This window comes from Pelodiscus sinensis, chromosome 11 (assembly GCF_052426305.1).
Source record: "Pelodiscus sinensis isolate ZL-2025 chromosome 11, ASM5242630v1, whole genome shotgun sequence".
NCBI classification, from domain to species: domain Eukaryota; kingdom Metazoa; phylum Chordata; order Testudines; family Trionychidae; genus Pelodiscus; species Pelodiscus sinensis.
In genome coordinates this window covers 16,463,112-16,481,855 of record NC_143062.1, presented here as the reverse complement: position 1 = coordinate 16,481,855, position 18,744 = coordinate 16,463,112, and the positions used below count along the sequence as shown (strand labels likewise).

The 18,744-nt window shown below is 47.0% G+C and overlaps 1 protein-coding gene across 20 annotated transcripts in view; it reads right to left on the bottom strand.

Moving 5' to 3' along the window:
* Positions 1-18,744, bottom strand: part of NRXN2 (neurexin 2) — a 332,982-nt gene that overhangs the window by 203,130 nt on the left and 111,108 nt on the right. For 17 of the 20 annotated variants that reach the window (XM_089781141.1, XM_075939211.2, XM_075939215.2 and 14 more), the window contains one exon: positions 17,104-17,127. The exons of the other annotated variants lie outside the window; for them this stretch is intronic. In XM_089781141.1, coding sequence (XP_089637267.1) covers positions 17,104-17,127 — 24 coding nt within the window. The remainder of the gene's footprint in view (positions 1-17,103; positions 17,128-18,744) is intronic. 20 annotated transcript variants of the gene reach the window in all.

The window sequence follows — 18,744 nt, the reverse complement described above, 5'->3', positions numbered from 1 at the left end:
CTACAGCCTACCTGCCCCCATTTAAGTGATTAATGGGTTAAACATAACATTTAACTGGTTAACTGATTAAACGGGATTTTATATCCCTAGTTCTGATCATGTCTTGGATGGGGCAGTACACAGGCAATTCTGATGCCTTAGTGTTACACACACACACCGAGTTCTGACCATGTCTGGTAAGAAGCAGTACATGCATGCTCAAACACAGGCAATTCTCATTCTATACACTCCAGTATGGAGCAATACACACACATGCATACACAGAGGCAGTTTTGATCTTGTCCAATAGGGGTTGTAATGTGCGTGTGCACACACACACACACAGTTCTGATTCTATATAGTATGGAACAGTATATACACAGAGGCAGTTCTGATCCTGTTCTGGGGTGCAGTGTACTCACTCTCACCCTCTCTCTCACTCTCTCTCTCTCATCTTCAATAGCAAATAGCATACATGCAGATTTACTCACACACACACACATTTCTGACCTATCTAGCAGGCTAAACTTAAAAAAACAACAAATGGTCTGGTAGCACTTTATAGACTACAAAACATGTAGATGGTATCATGACCTTTCGCGGGCACAGCCCTCTTCTTCAGATAAAGTGCTACCAGACCATTTGTTGTTTTTTTGGTTTATCCTGTACAGACTAACTCAGCTACCCCCTGAAGCTACCTAGTAGGGTGCATCACACATACAGGAAGTCCTCACTCTATGCAGTACAGAGAAGGACACAAGTACGCTTACAGACAGTTCTGAACAATACATCAATGAGCAGTATACACACACACACAGGCCATTCTGCTTCTGTCTAGGAGGGGGCAGTGCACCTCGGAGTCCAAACCTTGAGGCAGTCCTCATTCTATCCAGGATGAAACAGTGTACACATAGGTAGTTCTGATTCTATCCAATAGGGGTAGTACATATACAGAGAAAGTGTGTTCTGATTCTCTGCAGTGTGAAGCATTATGGACAAACGCATACATATAGGGAATTCTGATCCTATTTAGTAGGAAGCAACGTGTGTGCGTGCACACATACACACACACACACACACACACGAGAAAACAAAATCAGAACTGCCTCTGTATATTCACCATGAAGCAGCAAATACAACCATATACAGGCATTTCTAAACCTCTCCAGTAAGAGGCAGTATGCACGTGCATGTATACACACATGCTATATAAAGTCTGTTCGGATCCTATTCTAGCAGTAGTACACCCCCCCCCCCAAGAGTGTATCAGTACAAAGCTAACTCCTCTATTACCCCACCAGCCCTCCCTGATACCCCGCACATCCAACCTGTTTGCAATGGGGGAACCTGAGCCCCAATGCCACAGCAACCCCTTGCAGCACAGAGCGGGCTTTACCCCACAATGCTCACTAACTGGCTAATAGTGTTGAGACCAGTTCAGATCCAAAGTCCACCCCACTGCTTTGGGTGCTTGTTTTGATCCAGGTTTGATTTCTGAAGCAGTGGGATGAGGTAAGTCAGGCTGTCCTGGAAGCACTTTTCCAGGTATATAGATACCACACAACCCCAGCACAAATTGTTAACCCTGTGTCATGAGGCTTGGGGAAAACAGGATGGGGCTGCATTTTGTTCCCCCATACCTTTGATACTTATTTCAACCCATCAAATCTTGTGCATCTGAGGGCTCTGGCCGGAGGAACCATTATGTTTGCTGCAGGATTAGAAAACGAGGCAGGAGGATTATTTGTGTTTTTTTGTTGGGGGTCTGTTTCTTGATAATCAGTGGGACTGCATGGGTAGGAGGTTATGGAGAGAGATTTGGGAGTGGGGGGATTGTGGTTTTTTAAAGTCCTTTCAATGGGTCCATTTCCTTTTCCCCATAAAGCAGGGGATGGGTGGAGGGGAGGCTGGGGGTGGGGTCACATTAGTATTGGTCAGTACAAAAACATGCAAAAGAAGTTAGAATAGGCAGGGGAAGGGAAGGGCAGGAAGACATATAGTCCAAGCTGGGATCCCTCCTTGTAGACAGTGCTCCCCTCACAAGTCCTGCTCTTAAAGGCTACAGCCTTGCGGTGGAACTATCCCTTCAGCTGCTAGATAGGCGGATCCTGTGTTTGGCAGAGGATAATGAAGACCCACATCACCATATAGGGGAGACACTCAGAGAATCCCCTTGGCATTCCAGCTAGCAGAATATACAACTTCTGAAGTTATTCCTGGATCTGGCTACAAGCCCTAGAGTGAAAAGAGCAGAGGGAGCTCACAGACGCAGTGGGTCAAGGAAGACGGTGCTACAAAAGACAGCTTCCCTTCACTCTTACAGCTGGGAATAAAACAGGAGTTCCCAGCACCTTCGGCTTTTATCACTAGACCCCCCATTTCCTCCCAGAGCTGAAGACAGAACCCAGAAGTCCTGACTCCCAGTCCTCCCTACTCTAACCACCAGATCCATTTCTTGACTCAGAGCCAAACAAAAAACTCAGAAGCACTCAGAAGTCTCCCTGTCACCAGCTCTAATCCTAGACCACTTTTGTAAGAACTGCATACAGCACCCAGGCATCCTGATTCCTAGCCCTACCTTATTTTGTCCACCAGATTCCAAACCCCATCCAGAGCTGAAGACAGAAGCAGGAATCCTGGCTCCCAGCCCCATGTCTGGCACACTCTAACCCACTCAATCCCACTTCCCTGCAAGAGCTGTGCATAGAACCCAGAAGTTCTGCCTCTCAGCTTTCCCCACCCCGTTTTAACCACTAGACACCCCTCAGAGCCAGGATAGAAATCTATTAGATATAAATTAAAGCTCACCTGCGGACAAGCTGCCCACACTAAAAGTTAATCTAAAAGGAGGGATCCCAGTTCAGACAGCCTCCGCATAGGACAGAGAGCCCCTGTGAGGAAGGGGGTGGGGATAAGTTTTGGATTAGTAAAAGAATTTGGAGGTTTGGAGGTCTGTTTTCCTCGGACAAACTTAAAAGTTCAGACAGAAAAATGGCAGTTAGTAGAAACAGTAAGACAATCTTCATTAGCACAGTATTAGTACCACAGGAGTTAATTATCAGCTGGCATTAATCATGGCTCTTGGTTAATTAATTAATTAATCATCAGAAAGAGAGAGAGAGAGAGAGAGATCGGCGGAGAGAAAGAGACTCGGATGGAGAGAGAGGAAAGCCATGCAGGGCAGAGGCAGAATGAGCAATAGCCAGAGCCGTGCATGTTAGACAGGTTTGGGAGCTCCAAAGGAGGGGTGGGGGTGCAGACCAAGAGGAGGCAGAGAAAAAGAGAGAGAAAGAGAAAGATGCAGGCTGAGACATGCGGGGGATAGGGGGAGCGAAATGGAGGTGGATTGGGCTGGCTGGGGCGTGGTTTGTAACGGGAGCACCTCAGTGATAGGTAAGCAAATATGTGGGTTGTACTACAACCCCAGAAACCTCCTCCCACACACACCAGCCCTCCCTCACGTACACCCTAGAGCTCACACATATATACACAGACGCACTCTTCCCCATATGGAGCAGAGATATTACTCTTCTTCACACACTGCAGAATACACACATACAGTATCTTCCTTCCCTCCACACACCAAGAACTCTCTTCCCCACACACTCCAGAACTCTCCCTATACACACATACCCCACAGCCATCAACACACACATATACACACACATGGCATCCCTTCAGACTCCTCCCTCATACATACAGCAGTGAACTCCCCCAACACCTACATTAGCTATCTTTACACACATGCACCAGAGGTCAGTCTCAAACACATGCCTGAGAGCTCTCCTTTCCATGCACATACACTGGAATTCCCCTCAATACACATAGACTCTCCCCCCAGTCACAGCGCAGCTTCCCCAACACATACCAACGTTCTCTCACTTAAACAACAGCACCCCTTCCACACACAAACCAGAGCTTTCCCATAAAACATGCACTAGAGCTCACTCCCGCTACGTACCAAGGCTGACACCAAGGCTGACACACATTTCCCGCCAAATGAATTACTCCTCACATTCACATGCACACCTGAGCTGTCCCTCCAAACATCCACACAGCAGAAATATTCCACCTGTGCATTATTTTCTCTCTCTCTCTCTCTCTCTCTCACACACACACACACACACACACACACACACACACACACACTGGAGAGCTATTGCCTTCTCAAGCACCAGAGCTATTCCTATCCACTCACAAACATGCATCACAATTATTCTCCCCAAGAGCTACACACATACATACACACACACAAACAGGGAGGCATCAGAATTGTTGCTTCCGTCAACACACATAAGCTCCTGTTGCTCCTGTGCCTCCTTGTTTTAAGCTTTGTCCCCAGACCTGCTTTAGGCCCACTTCTCACTTACTCCTGTCCTGCTCCCTTGCCGGATACTGGACTTGGGCTCTGACCCTTACTGCAATCACAAGGACCACCATTGCTCCAGTCACGAGATGTGACTGCTCATGCCCCCTTTTGTGCCAGTTCACCTCATCAACCTAAAAATGGAGAAGGAACAGATTCCCCTATTGGGGTGGGTCCTGCTAAGGCCATCTTCCTGTCACGGGGATATCTTGCAGAACCTACAAAATCAGGCTACCATTCCACCTCTCACTCTAGTACCCTGCACAACTGATACTCTGGATAGCCAATTGATGCCCAACACCCGCCCTATTCCTGCTCCACCACTCCACAATGTCGGAGATTTACCTGGAAGCATACATATACTCAGTTGATTTCAAAGATTTGGAATTTGTGTAAATGCATAATGTCCCCACGCAGAGCAAGATTACCTCCAATTTGGTAGAGTTCATTGAGTTCACTGCTCTTTTTGGACCCAGTCACTCACCAGTCTGCCCCCTGAGAAGTCACTACCTTTCAAGGCCATTGTGAAATCTTTTAGTTGCAGTTGATCTACTTGCTACATTTCCTAGCTCATCACCCATGTATCTCCTGGATTATAGTGCGCGCACGTGCACGTGCACGCACCAGAGCTATTGCCTCCTCAACCACAAAGCAGAGGTCCTCTGCAGCAATGCTTGCCTCCAAACATATTCCCAGACTGGGGATTAGTCCAAAGGGAAACTCGGCAACCCCCATAGTCTTGATGGTACCTACCAAATATCAAGACTTTGCTGATATGTTCAACAAACAAGGAGTGACAAATTGCCACCCCACTCACCTCTAGATTGAAAAGAGGTATCTTTCAGGCATATGTATTTTCCCTCAGAACATGAGTTAAAAGCTCTCCAGAGCTATTACCAAGAAAATCTGCAAAAGGGGTTCATGTCTCCAAGTCCCAAGCTGGGGCTCCAACTTCCCTTGTAAGAAAGAAGGATGGTTCCTCTGCAGCCTTGTGTGGATTACCGGGCATTAAATAATGTTACGATCTGGAAACAGTACCCCTTACCGCTCATCAAGCTCTCTGAAAGACTTTGTTCCACCAAGGTCTTCACTAGTTTGGACCTTTGTAGAATTCATAACCTTAATTCAGATTTGAGAAGGAGATGAATAGAAGACTGCCCTCTGCACATGGTATGGACACTTGAAGTAGTCAGTTATGCCATTTGACTTGTGCAATGCTCCCGTGACTTTCCAACATTTCATTAATGATATCTTTAGGGACACATTGGGCCAATTTCTGATTATTTATTTCAATTACATCCTTTGAGTACCTTCATTTGTGGCTCCAGGTCTCCATGACCAACATGTACACTGCATGTAAAAGAGACTCTGCCAAAACCTAACCTTAAGAAGTGTGAATTTGACTAGGACATAGTCAAATTCCTTGGGTATATTGTTTCCCCAAAGGAACTAACTATGGACCTGCACAAGTAGCAACAAGAGCTAAAATAAATCCAGGGCTTTACCAACAGCTAACAGGGTTTTCTAGCTGATGCTTTTGTGAAAAGGAGCCAGGTTTATCTCGTCCTTGAAAGCCCACTCTGCCTTAGATACACTAAAAAGGGCATCTACAACAGTACCCATCCTTATGCAGCCAGATCCTACTAAGCCTTTTATAGTGGAAACTGCAACATCAAACTTTGCTGTAAGTGCAGTGTTATCAGAACAAGTGGGCCTCAATAGCCAGCTTCATGCCTGTGCCTTTCGTTCCCATAAACTAACCCCATGGAAAGAAATATATCTGTGACAAGGAGCTGTTAGTTATCAAGGTGACCCTCAAGCAACGGCATCATCCTTTGAAGTAGGGAAGTAAGCGACTAGTCGAGTAGTCACTTGAGCAGCGTGGGGGGGGGGGGAAGCAGGAGCAGGTGCTGTCTCCGTTGTGTGTGGGGGGTGGGGCAGGGGAGGCAGAGCCACAGTGGCCCAGGAGCCGGCATGAACTGGGACTGCTCAGTCCTGGATCACGCTGGCCCCGGGAGCCATCCCCCACTGCAGCTCTGCATATTAAATGTAGCAAGAACCCAGTGGCTCTTACTATATTTAAAATGCAGAGCTGCAGCAGTCCTGGAGCCCACGCAAGCTGGGAGTGCTCAGACCCTGTTCACGCTAGCCCCATGAGCGAACCCTGCTGCATTTTAAATGTAGTAGAAGCTAGGCTGCCTGCCCGCCCAGCTCCTACTACATTTAAACTGTAGAGCCGCAGAAGGGGTAGCTCCTGGACCCAGCACGAGCTGGTATAGAGCACCTCCCCTTATCAACTAATCATGTAGTCAATGCAAATTGTATTGGTTAATTGTGTAGTCTATTACCCACTTCTTAGCAGCCTTACTTTGGAGGAAGCACAGTTACCAGTCCAGGTCCTTATGGACCACAAGAACCTAGAATCCCTCCAAAGGGCCAGACACCTCAATCAATGCCAGATCCGCTGGTCCCTCTCTCTTGCCTGATTTGAATTCCTGGTGACCTATTGTCTGGGGACAAGAAATTCAAGAGTGAGTGCTCTGTTTTTCCAAGGATGTGTATATTGAACCTGGTGAAGAACCTTCTTCCAAAGTTCTTAAAGTGCTCAATTTTGTCAACAAGGCAGTAGACAGCAGTCTGATCCCTTACATTCATTCTCCGCTGCCCACCAATATGTTTGCAACCCAGATCCTCCAGACCCTGGGAGGTGCAGATGACACTCAGAGTTCAGGCTACAACATGGTATCTTTTATCACAGGGATCTCTTTTGTGTTCTGGCAGACCAGCCTAGATTTCAGATCTTTAAATTATTGCACAACATGCCACTTGCTGGTCACTTTGGTCAATCCAAGACCAGGAACCATTTTCTAACTTTCTGGTGGCTAGGTCTATGTACTTAAATCAAATAACATATAAAGTCCTGTAACCCTCTACACTGAAACCAAGAGTCCACACGCCAGATGGCTTGGCTTCCTTCACTCCTTGCCCATTCCACCCCACCTTTGTTGACTATCTATTAACTTCACTGGAGAAATGCTTAATTACCAAGGGCACACAATGATTCTAATCACAGTTGATCTAGCTAAGATGATGCATTTGGTTCTGTCTCACGCAATCCCTACTACCTTGGAAATGGCGTATCTCTTCTTAGAGAAGATCTTTTGTTACCGTGTCAGACCGGCATCCCCAGTTCATCTCACATTTTTGGTGGGAGTTTCTAAAATTTCTTGGCATTGAGCCTCTCACCTCATCTACTTGTCATCCACAAACTGATGGCCAAACAGGACGAGTCAATCAGATTCTTGAACAGTATCTCTGCTGTTTTTTGAACAACCACCAGGATAACTAGCTTTCCCTGCTTCTCTAGGAAGAATTTGCCCACAGAATGTAACTCAAGCTTCCAAAGCCCACTCTTTGCTAACTACAGCTTTCAACCACACTGGCATCCACACACATCCATGAGTGTCTAATATCTGCTGCCATGGACTTCACCACTCACCTGAATCAAGTGCACCAATAACTCAAGTAATAGTAGTGATCTGCTAAAGAAGCTTGAAACCATCATGCTGGCCAGGGCTGCTAGATCATCCCCAGCCTTGTCATAGTATTTGGTTTGGTTTAATTATCCACCCAGAATCTTAAATTGGCTCACCCATCAGTCAAGTTAGAGCAGTGGTACCTGGCCCCATTCACAGTCTCGGACCAGGAGATCCTAGTAACATTGAAGTGACAGCTATCCAAATCCCTAAAGATTGAGCGTATCTTTCATGTCTCCATCTGAAGCCTTACACTGAGAACCCATTTCCAAGCCACTCCAATCCACTACTGCCACCTATAACCATTCAAGGGTAGGACAAATACATGGTTCAACAAATTCTTGACCCCTAATCAGCTAGGAAAAACTCCAGTATTTAGTGGACTGAATGGACTGTGGTCCAGAGAACCAGTCCTGGGAGCAAACAGAGAACATCTATGTCCCAGACCAACAAAGGGACTTTCACCAAACTATCCCAACATGCCAGGCCCTAGAGCCATTAGAAGGTACTTCCCAAAGAGGAGGAGTGCTATTTGGAATCATGAGCCTGGGACCAGCTAGATGACCTGCAAATTCCCTGAGGGTATGTCTACACTACCCCGCTAGTTCGAACTAGTGGGGTAATGTAGGCATACCGCACTTGCAAATGAAGCCCGGGATTTGAATTTCCCGGGCTTCATTTGCATAAGCAGGAGCCGCCATTTTTAAAACCCCGCTGGTTCGAACCCCGTGCAGCGCGGCTACACGGGGCTCGAACTAGGTAGTTCGGACTAGGCTTCCTATTCGGAACTACCGGTACACCTCGTTCCACATACACCTCGTTCCACGTACACCTCGTTCCTAGTCCGAACTACCTAGTTCTAGCCGCGCTGCACGGGGTTCGAACCAGGGGGGTTTTAAAAATGGCGGCTCCCTGCTTATGCAAATGAAGCCCGGGAAATTCAAATCCCGGGCTTCATTTGCAAGTGCGGTATGCCTACATTACCCCACTAGTTCGAACTAGCGGGGTAGTGTAGACATACCCTAACTGACTGAGGCTAGATCTACACTACAAAGTAAAGTCGGAAAAAGAGATGCAAATTGCAAAGTGCAATTTGCATATCTTTTTCCGCTTTTCTTTTGAAAGAGGCTCTTCCAAAATTTGGCCCATCTACATGGGGCAAAATTTTGAAAAAACATCCTCTTTCGACACATCCTTTCTTCCTCATACAATGAGGATTACAGAGATGGTGAAAGAACGCATCCGCTTTTTCAGAAATGGTTCCGAAAAAGCGGACACGTTCCTTGGACCCGGCATAGCTTTTCCAGGATACCTCCAGTATCCCGGAAAAGCTCTGCAGTCTAGACATAGCCTGAGAGGCATCACCAGCCTTAAACCTTAAACCCAATAGCAACAGTAGGCTTATGGCTGCTCAGCACTTAAGCCCGCAGCTGCAACTGCTTCTGTGCCGGCTTTGTCCTCTGCCTTATTCTTTTCCTGCTCCAGCCCTGCTCCCTTGCTTTGTTCCTTACTATAGCTCTGACCATAGTATTTGTTCCTGGCCCCTAACTACTGTTCTGACCACTCTACCTGAACACCCTTGCCCCAGTTCATGACACACACAGAAGAGCTACTCTGCTTACACTCACACATATATATACACCAAGGCTCTTCCCTCCTGCCACACACCAGGACTATCTCACCCCCCCCTTCACAGGCTGGTAACTATGGGCTTAAGATCCTTCAACTGAGCTTTCAGCTGGCCAGTTCTGCCTTTTAAAAGGTTAATGAGCCCAGCTGGGAATCAGCAGAATCACGGGACTGGTCAGCTCACCCAATTGGCTGCAAGGAACTAACAGGTCTGCATTTAAACTCAGCAGTGGCAGCAACTCACACTGGCTCAATACTTATGCCCGCAAATGCCATCTCCCCGGTGCCTGCCTTTTTCTCAGTCTTGCTCTAGCCCTGCTCCTGCTTTGTTCCTGTCTGCTCCAGCCCTGCTCCCTTGCCCAGCTTCTAACTCTTGGCTTGTCTCCTGGATTCTGACTGCCACTCTAACCCTTGGCTCCGAGTCCCAGTTCCTAATCCCAGCTCTAATCACTGGGCCAGGCTCCATTTCTAGCCATTACATCAAACTGCCCACATCCCCGTCCCTGGTAGTTTCAGCAGCCCAAAGAACAGAGAAGACCTGGTTCAGCTGACGGGATGGATCCCACTAAATCCAACATCTCTTTGGCGAAGTTAGTGGATGCCTTACAAAATCTGCAAACCCAGGTCATTGTTCTGCAGGCACATAATGTATGTAGCGCTGCAGGTGTAAGGCACAGAGTCAATGACTCAGGCCTCTCCAGAATTGAAAATCCCAATTCCTGACAAATTTGATGGCAATCATAGAAAGTTCCCAGGTTCTTGCACTATTGCCATCTCCTGTTCCTACTGGAACTGCTGATGTTTTCCAGAGGCCAAAGCAGGATGGGACTCATCATCAATCCACTGACTGGGGATGCATTGGATTGGGTCTCTGAACTGCTTGAGAAGACAGTTCAAGGAGTTTGTCGAAGCCAGAACAGTGCTCTTTGATCACCTAAAGTGTACGAGTAAGAGAGAAGCCATGTTCCGGGTCCTGAGGCAAAGATATTAGCCAGTTGCTAATGAAGCTGCAGATTTTTGACATCTGGGTGTCGGGCACAGAAAGAAACAAGGTCTCTCTGTGCTATTGCTTCTGGCTTGAGCCAAATGATGAAATCAAAGATGAGCTTGCATGGATAGAATTCCCCACTGCTCTAGAGGCATTTATCAACCTATGCACCAAGACTAACAATCGCTTCTTGGAACACTGCCAAGCAAGGAGAGTGGCTTCTCAATTCACATCCATCTCCACAGCACCAGCTAGCCAGTGCCTGCCAAACAGTCTGAAGTTGTGTATATGGTCACGGCTGAGAAGGCCTGATGCCAGGTAGTGGATCTCCATCTCTACTGTGAGGAATCTGGACACTTTGCTCTAACCTGTCCTGCAAAGACTAGTTTTGCATCTCACTTGGGAAGCATCAGGGCATGGCCTTTGCACCTCCCCCCGGCGTGGCATTGGATCAGCAGTGAAGCACCTTTTGCTTCCACTCTGTCTACAACATCCTATTGTGATGAAGGCCAGCCTGAAAGCAATGATTGACTCTGGCTCCTTCAGAAGCTTCCTGAACTTGGGAGTTCACTTGTGCACAGCACAGCACAGCACAGCACAAGGACTTACCCGATAACAGAATCCATTGACAGACACTCCTCTTATCAGGTCCCATCATCCCTTAGACTGCACCCTTAATTCACAACCCTTCCGCAGCATCGCAAAACTCTTCAGTTGGGTCTGATTCATTCCTGGCACTTCCTGGACATCCATGGTGTTATCCCACTCATGATCCACATGTCCTCTGCAGGGCAGGAATGATTAATTTCCTCTTGTTCTACTGTCAATAGTCTTGTCACCCTGAACCAGGTTCTCAAGTTGGGGGCTAATTTGTAGCATAACCCCAAGGAAACTCTGAACTTTTGGTTACTCTGGGACAGAAAGATTGAGTCCAACAGACTCTCAGTCAACACTTGCCTCAACAATACTGGTGACATACTGGGACCTGGCAGAATTTTTTGACAAGAGGAAGGCTAATATCCTTCTGCCTGTCTGTCTCTATGACTGACCTCCAGACCTCCAGCCAGACGACAGTATCTGTTTTGGATATATATACTTTCTCTCAAGTCCTGAGTTGTGGATGCTCCAAGAACACCTATAAAAGAAACTGGAATGGCATGGAGGTGAGTTCACCCTCCTGGTTGCATCTGGGAAGGGGATGAGTGGCAGACTACCTTCCATATCTGAGTGGAGCACTTGGAATATTTACCAGTGCTCTGCAGGCTGTGTAATGTTCCTTCATGTTTCAATATTTTATCCATGACACTTTCAGAGACCTGTTGGACCAATTCATTGCCATTTAATAATATACTTGTTTTTCTGAAGATCAAGCCCTTCATCACTAACATGTATTTTAAGTTTTGGAAAGGATTTGCCAGAATCTCCTCTCTGGGTATGTCTACACTCCAGAGGAAGATCAAAGCTGCCACTATCGATCTTCCAGGGTTTGAATTAGCGGTCTAGTTAAGACAGCTAATTTGAAGTGAGAGGGGCACTCCAGTTGATGCCAGTAACTCTGCTTTCACAAGGAGTAAGGGAAGTCAGAAGAAGCGTGTTCTTCCTTCTACTTCCTGCAGTGAAGACAGTGCCAGAAGCCGAGTTAAGCTATTTCAACTTCAGCTATGCAATTAACATAGCTGAAGTTGTGTATCTTAATTCAGCTTTGTCCCATAGTGTAGACATACTCTGTGTTAAATAGGAAAAATGTGAATTTGATCACAATACAATCAAGTTTGTCAGGTGTATCATATCAATGGAACCACGTATAGATGTCTCAGGTGGTCAGCCTAGGCTTAAAGATCTGAGATCATGTCATGAGCCCACTGTTTGCCGGTCTCTGGTGGAACTAAAACAAGGAACTTATTTTCATGGAAATTCATGGTGACCAGGTATGCACTGGTATGGACCAGTATAACATGAAATATGCTAATTTCTGCAACTTGGTCTCCTCCAGGCATTGTGCACCTCATATTAGTCCTTAACCAGCACGTCCCTGGCATTCCTTGTATAGTTACCTTGCTTCCATGCTTTTCCAGTGGTGCTAGATGCAGTTGACCTCTTAACTAAAATGACGCACTTAGCTTCTTCTCACACAGTCCCCACTACCTCACAAACAGCCTGCCTCTTCCTAAGCATTTCTTCTGGCTCCACAGACTGTTTACTGTGTCAGAGAGAGACTCACAATTTGTTTCCCATTTCTGGCACAGGTTTTTAAAACTCCTGCATATAGGGTTCTTTACCTCATTAGCATACCACCCATAGGCCAATGGACTGACAGAACAGATAAACCAAATCATAGATCAATATCTCCAGTGGTTCCTAAAATATCAGCAGGGTAACTGGGTCTTCCTGCTGCCATAAGTCAAATTCACCTACTACAATCCAATCCGTGCTTCTACCCATCAGACCTCATTCCACGCAAATTGCAGCTTCTATCTCTGCTTTCATCCAGTATTGCCCACAAACTGCCTAGTTCCCACCTGACCCATCTGAATCATCCACAAAAGCTTCCAAAGAAACCCCTACAAGTGTTATGTGGATTGGGGTTGCCAGGCCAACCTAACTTTAGGATTGGGGACAAACTCTGGCTATCAGCTCAGAATCTCAGATCAACCCAATTATCAATAGCTAAGGTGGTTCAAGATTCTCAAGCAGATCAACCCAGTGATATTCATGTTTCTATTACCAGACAGTGAAAATCCATCCTGTATTCCCTAAATACTACAGGACTTTCTTCAAGCCAAGTAGCACAGTCTGAGGGCCCCTAGAAGGTACATTTGAAAGTGGGCAGTACTGTCAGAACTGGGCACTTACGTTCCTTCAGCTAAGCCTGAGGGCTGGCTAATTAAGCTTTCAGGCATGTTAATGAGCCCTGCTGGGCCTAACTGACCATCCCCACCTGATTAGCTGAAAAGAGCCAAAAGACCTGCATTTAAGCTCTGCAGCTGCAAGTCACTCATCTGAGCAGGCCTTATTCCCAGCCCTACTTCAGCTGTTCCAGCCTGATCCTCCCTCTCCCCGCATTGCTCCAGACCAACTCCTGCCTAGCGCTTGTCCAACCCCAGACTGCTCCAGCTCTGACCCTAATTCTGGCTCTGGCCCTTCCTTGGCTTTGACACAGAGCTATCCCCTCCAACACCAGAGTAATTCCCAGCCCCCGCCCTCTGTCATGCATCAGTGCTATTCCTACCCCCCCCCCCAACAACACACCAGAGCTATTCTCCACACATACACACCACAGCTATTGCCCAACACGCACACCAAGCTATTGTGAGTTGTATGCATGTGTGGGGAGAGGTATATGTCCTAGAGCTATTGTTACACACACATACATGTGTGCAACCTAGAGCTACTACCCCTCCCACACAGGCACCAGAGCTACTTCACACATACCCCCCCAAAGCTATTGCCCCCCACAAGTGCACACCCCCTTTGCACACAAGCACCAGAGCTATTATCCCACACATACACACGCATACGCACCAGAGCTATTCCATCTGCATGCACACGCGCGCACACACACACACACACACACACACACACAAGAGCTATTACTGCCCCCCCAAGTAGCACAATGGTTCCATCTCCCCCACACACATAGGCACCACAACTATTAACTCACACACCCACTTACATACACTAGACATATTCTACTTACATGCACACACACCAAAATTATTACCCCCCACACACACCACTGCTTCTGCACCCTCCCCATCTACACACGCACCAAAGCTCTTTCCTCCTTCTTCCCATCACACTGCCTACAGGAATCCTAAAACTCTGGGCATAGGTTTTGGGTGCCAGCTTTGTAAGGGAGTCGGCTGTCACTGCTGCACAACCCCAGGGAGTGTGTATGTTGAACAATCACACAAAACCAGAAAGGAGCAAGGTTTTCATTGTATAGTTGCACACATATGCACAGAAACACACATGCCACAATGCTGTTTGAACACACAGTACACACACACATATACATACTAAAGGAACTGTCTCTCATATTGCACCATCAGCCTTGTACATTTGGGGCAACGTCAGCACACTATCATGCCTAAGTTCACAGTCATGTTGCACACACGGAGGGATAACACATCCATTGCACCATCACCCGCCCCCAGTGGAGCTGTGTGAAACTGTTTCCCTGTGTGTGCACAAACACTAGAGGCCACTAGTCCACCGCACAATCACATTTATCCCTGCTCACTGATAGCAGTGTGATGGGTTTGATTCACATACGTCACAACAATGGATCGCCATGATCTACTTATTCATGGGGAGGAGTTGTGTCTCCTGATTCGCAGGCCCCCTTCGTTCCTCCGGACACTCATGGCAAAGACTGTTGCTGGCCTCCCCCTCACACACGGAGTTCTAGGATGCAGAAAGGAGAGTGATCCTTGCACTGATGGAGGGGATTGGGCTAGTTATAGGTGGCTGGCATACACCCTCGTAGCTGTCTCAGACCCCCAGAGTGGTGGTGGGGATGTTGAATGCCCACAGACCAAAGACAATTGTGAGTCTCCGCATGCATGCATATATACCCCCTGGCTTAGCCTCAGACTGTAACACTGTGCACTGATACTGCACAGATCTATTCACTCACATACGCACACCCCCACTTCACGTTTCCTACACATCCTCGCACACATACCTCTCCAACATACACTCGCCCTACACCCTCTCATATGCCTCACCACACACACTCTACACACCTTCACCCCAGTGCTCACACCATTACACACTTGTACGCACATGTGCCTCCTTCCTGCACGGTTACCCTGCCAATGCACGCATGCGCCAGGCAGGGCACTGGAACAATGGGTGCAAGAGGAGCAGCAATGCCTCTTCTCTTGGCAACTGAATCCCTGGCTTCTGTCATACCCAGGTGTTACAGTTTTATTCAATGATTTGCTGCACCACTGCTCCAGTACACATAACCCCCAGGCTTACAGCTTCCAGGGCACCCACCCTAGGCATCCCACCCCACTCTCAATGCACATCCCCCCAAATGCACCCACACCTTACAAATGCACACTCCCGAATCACATGGAGGCTAGAGCACTGATCCCTACCCCCTGCCCCACATCCTTCCTGAGTTGGCCCCGCCTACGGTGCTCCTGTTAGAAAGACAGCCAGTTGGAGCTGTTGGAGGAGTGGGGTGGGGGAGAGCAGGGCAGAGGAAGGGAGGAGGGTGGGAAGGATGGTGTCAGACACAGTGTTAGTTCAGCCCCAGAGAGTCGCTCTCAAAATAAAAACCGGACACAAGAGCAGCATGCCCCAGTCAGTCCCAGCATGCCATGCGGTATGTAGGGCCAGCAGCACCACCCGTGGCGGGAGTGGGGATGACAGCCACGGCATCCAGTGGGGTTAATGATACAATGTGCAACCAGCTACACCCATGGGGAGAGATTCCCAATGGGGTTGGAGGTCATCCCCTACAGGCCTGGTCCAAAGGAGACTCAGGTTTGGAGAAGGTGTGAGTGGCTAATCCCATGGAACTCTCCAAATGTACAGTGCAGAGGGGCAGTGTGAGGGGGAAATGCAGCTTGCACCCCCAAAATGTCCAAATTAATGATCCCTCTTTTATTGCCCCCTTGTGCTCCCTCCCCCAATCAACCTCTGGCCCTGACCCCACTGGCTGCCATAAGCCCATTTCCCATAATCCCTGGCGGGCTCGCCGCCATGGAGCAGATGTGACGCGCACAGAAGTTGCTTCATGGGATGGTGTTTTCCATGGATTTTTTTTGTTGTTGTTTTCGGGGGAGGGGAGGTAAAAGGAATAAAAATGTAAAACCAAAAGAGTAAAAATAAAGAAATAATATATTTTTACTTTTTTATTTATTTTTTGAAAAAAATCCAATAAAGTTAAAATATTTTGCTTTTAGAAAAGAAAAAAATAGTATTTTTCCCAAAAATAAATAAAAATATAAATAAATTAAAAATGTTGCTTTTGGAAAAGAAAGAAAAAGACTTCTTTAAAATGTTTTTGGTTAAAAAATGTTAATTATAAGCTGAGAGGTTCAAAAACAAAGGATTTTCTTAATGCCCATTTGATATACTGGTTTTAATCTTACACCAACATGGGTTGTATTGGTTATCATCAATTTTATACTGACATTGATTTTTGGTTAATGTCAATTTTATACCAACTTTGGTTTAGTCAATAGACTGGTGTTCAATCGATACCCATCTGCATTTGATTGCATGGGGAGTTTTTTATTCTTTTCTTTTTATGCCAACTCTGCTCTGGCAGCAAGGTTGATTCTGCACGGATTCCAGAGTGGTTGAACAGTCATTTCCAGTTCTTGACTTCAGACTTCTCACAGTTTGATTGTTTAGTTGTTAATCTCATGTTCAGGTAGGTTAGTTCAACCTTTCCCTTTCAAAAATTGCATTTCACTTTCTTGTGTAATAGTTAAAGAAAAAATAAGAAATTAAAATAATGATAATTAAAAACCCAATTAATTAATTAAAAATAAAAAGGAGGGAAGGGGAAAAGATAAAACCCACGGCAAACCAAACGATTAGACAATTAGAGTGATATCTACCAGGTAATGCAGTTTGTTTACCATAGCGTGTCCAATTCCTGCGTGCTATATGTATTTTAAAAATAAAATAAATGAGGGAAAGGGGGAATAATAAAAAAACAGAAAAGAAAAGGAAAAAATGACCAACCGTGAAAATCAAGGAAGATAAAAGAGGGGTAAAAATCAATTTTCCCATCGCAAGAAGAGCGATCAGGTTTAAAAAAAAAAAAACTCTGCCCACCTTCCCCTCGCATATCCCACTCCCCTGACCAAACCCCCAACCATAAAGTATTATAGAGAGAGAGAGATCTTGGTTAGTAAGAATAAAAGAAAGGAAAAGAGACTAATTTAAATAAAGACTTGAAAAGAAATGACCAACATTCCATTGGATGAGACAAGGAGGGTTAGTTCTGGCATCTCTGGTTGAGAGCTGGAGTCTTTTGAGAAGCGTGTTAGTAACACACACACAAAAATTGTCAACGTAATTTCTAACGAGGTGGGGATTTGGGGGGTGAAGGGTGGGGAGGGGGAAGGAGGAAAAGCAAGGCCTGTGTTAGCAGGATTAGTAGAACCTAAGTGGCTGGCTCTGGGGTCAGCAGGGAGTTGGGGAGCAGATGTATCCCAAGTCAGGGGAGTCCAGATTTTGTCTTGTATGTTGTGCAGGGAGGAGTGTATTACTGGGGAAGTGCTGGGGGCAAGTTGGAGGGAAAGGAACCAGATCCCCCATTCCAATTCCTGAGACAATTAAAAATTTGTCCTGCCTTTTGTTATTTTTCTTAATTAACTTTAGTCCAAAAAAGGGAGCAAATCAAACACAAAGTTAGAAGGAAAAGCCCATCTGGAAGGGGAGCCTCAGTCTGCAGGCAGTGAGAGGGCGGGGTGAGCTAGATGCACCCCATGCACCCACTCCTTGGACTCCTCTGGTTCACCCCCACCTAACCTCCTCATACATACCAGCCCCACCCATCTACCCTTCAGCCCCACCCACCTCCTCCACTTCCCCCAGTACACACCAGCCCCACCCATCTCCCCCTCATACCCTGAAACCAACATTCCCCACCTCCTCACTACACCGCTACAGCCCACACTTTAACTTTTCCACTGCCTCGTACTTCCACTCTCTACCCCTACTCCTCTTTCCACTGCGCAAAGCCCTCCCCACTGGCCAACCCAATTCCTTATGCAACTCCCTCCACCTTGCCCCAGCCTCTCCCCACCATATCCTCACTTCCAGCCCCTCAGGCCTCAATGCAGCCTGCTCCTGCCCCCAGGAACCTCCAGTGAGTCAACAGACCATGCCTAAGAATGAGGCTCCCCCAAACAGTCACAGAGAAATAAGAAGTCTAGCCAATTGGTTGGTCAGACCCAGGGACTCTGTCCCGTGGAGTGGAAGGGGCCCTGCAGTCCAGATACCATGGGGAAGCGTGAGGAGTATCCAACCCAGGGGATATCATGGGGCATAACCTCCTCCCCAATGCAATGCACAGTCCATTTCCAAAATTTCCCAGCACTCTGGGTTTCCCTGTCTATTCTACCACTTGACCCCAGCCCTCTCCCAGAACTGGGATAGAGCACAGGAGTCCCCTCTATGAGGCTACTGGGAAATCATTGGGTGTTTAGCAGTGGGATGAATGGCTGGGGCAGGGGTCATGCCAGGCCCGGAGAGGCAGGAGGGCTCCCATC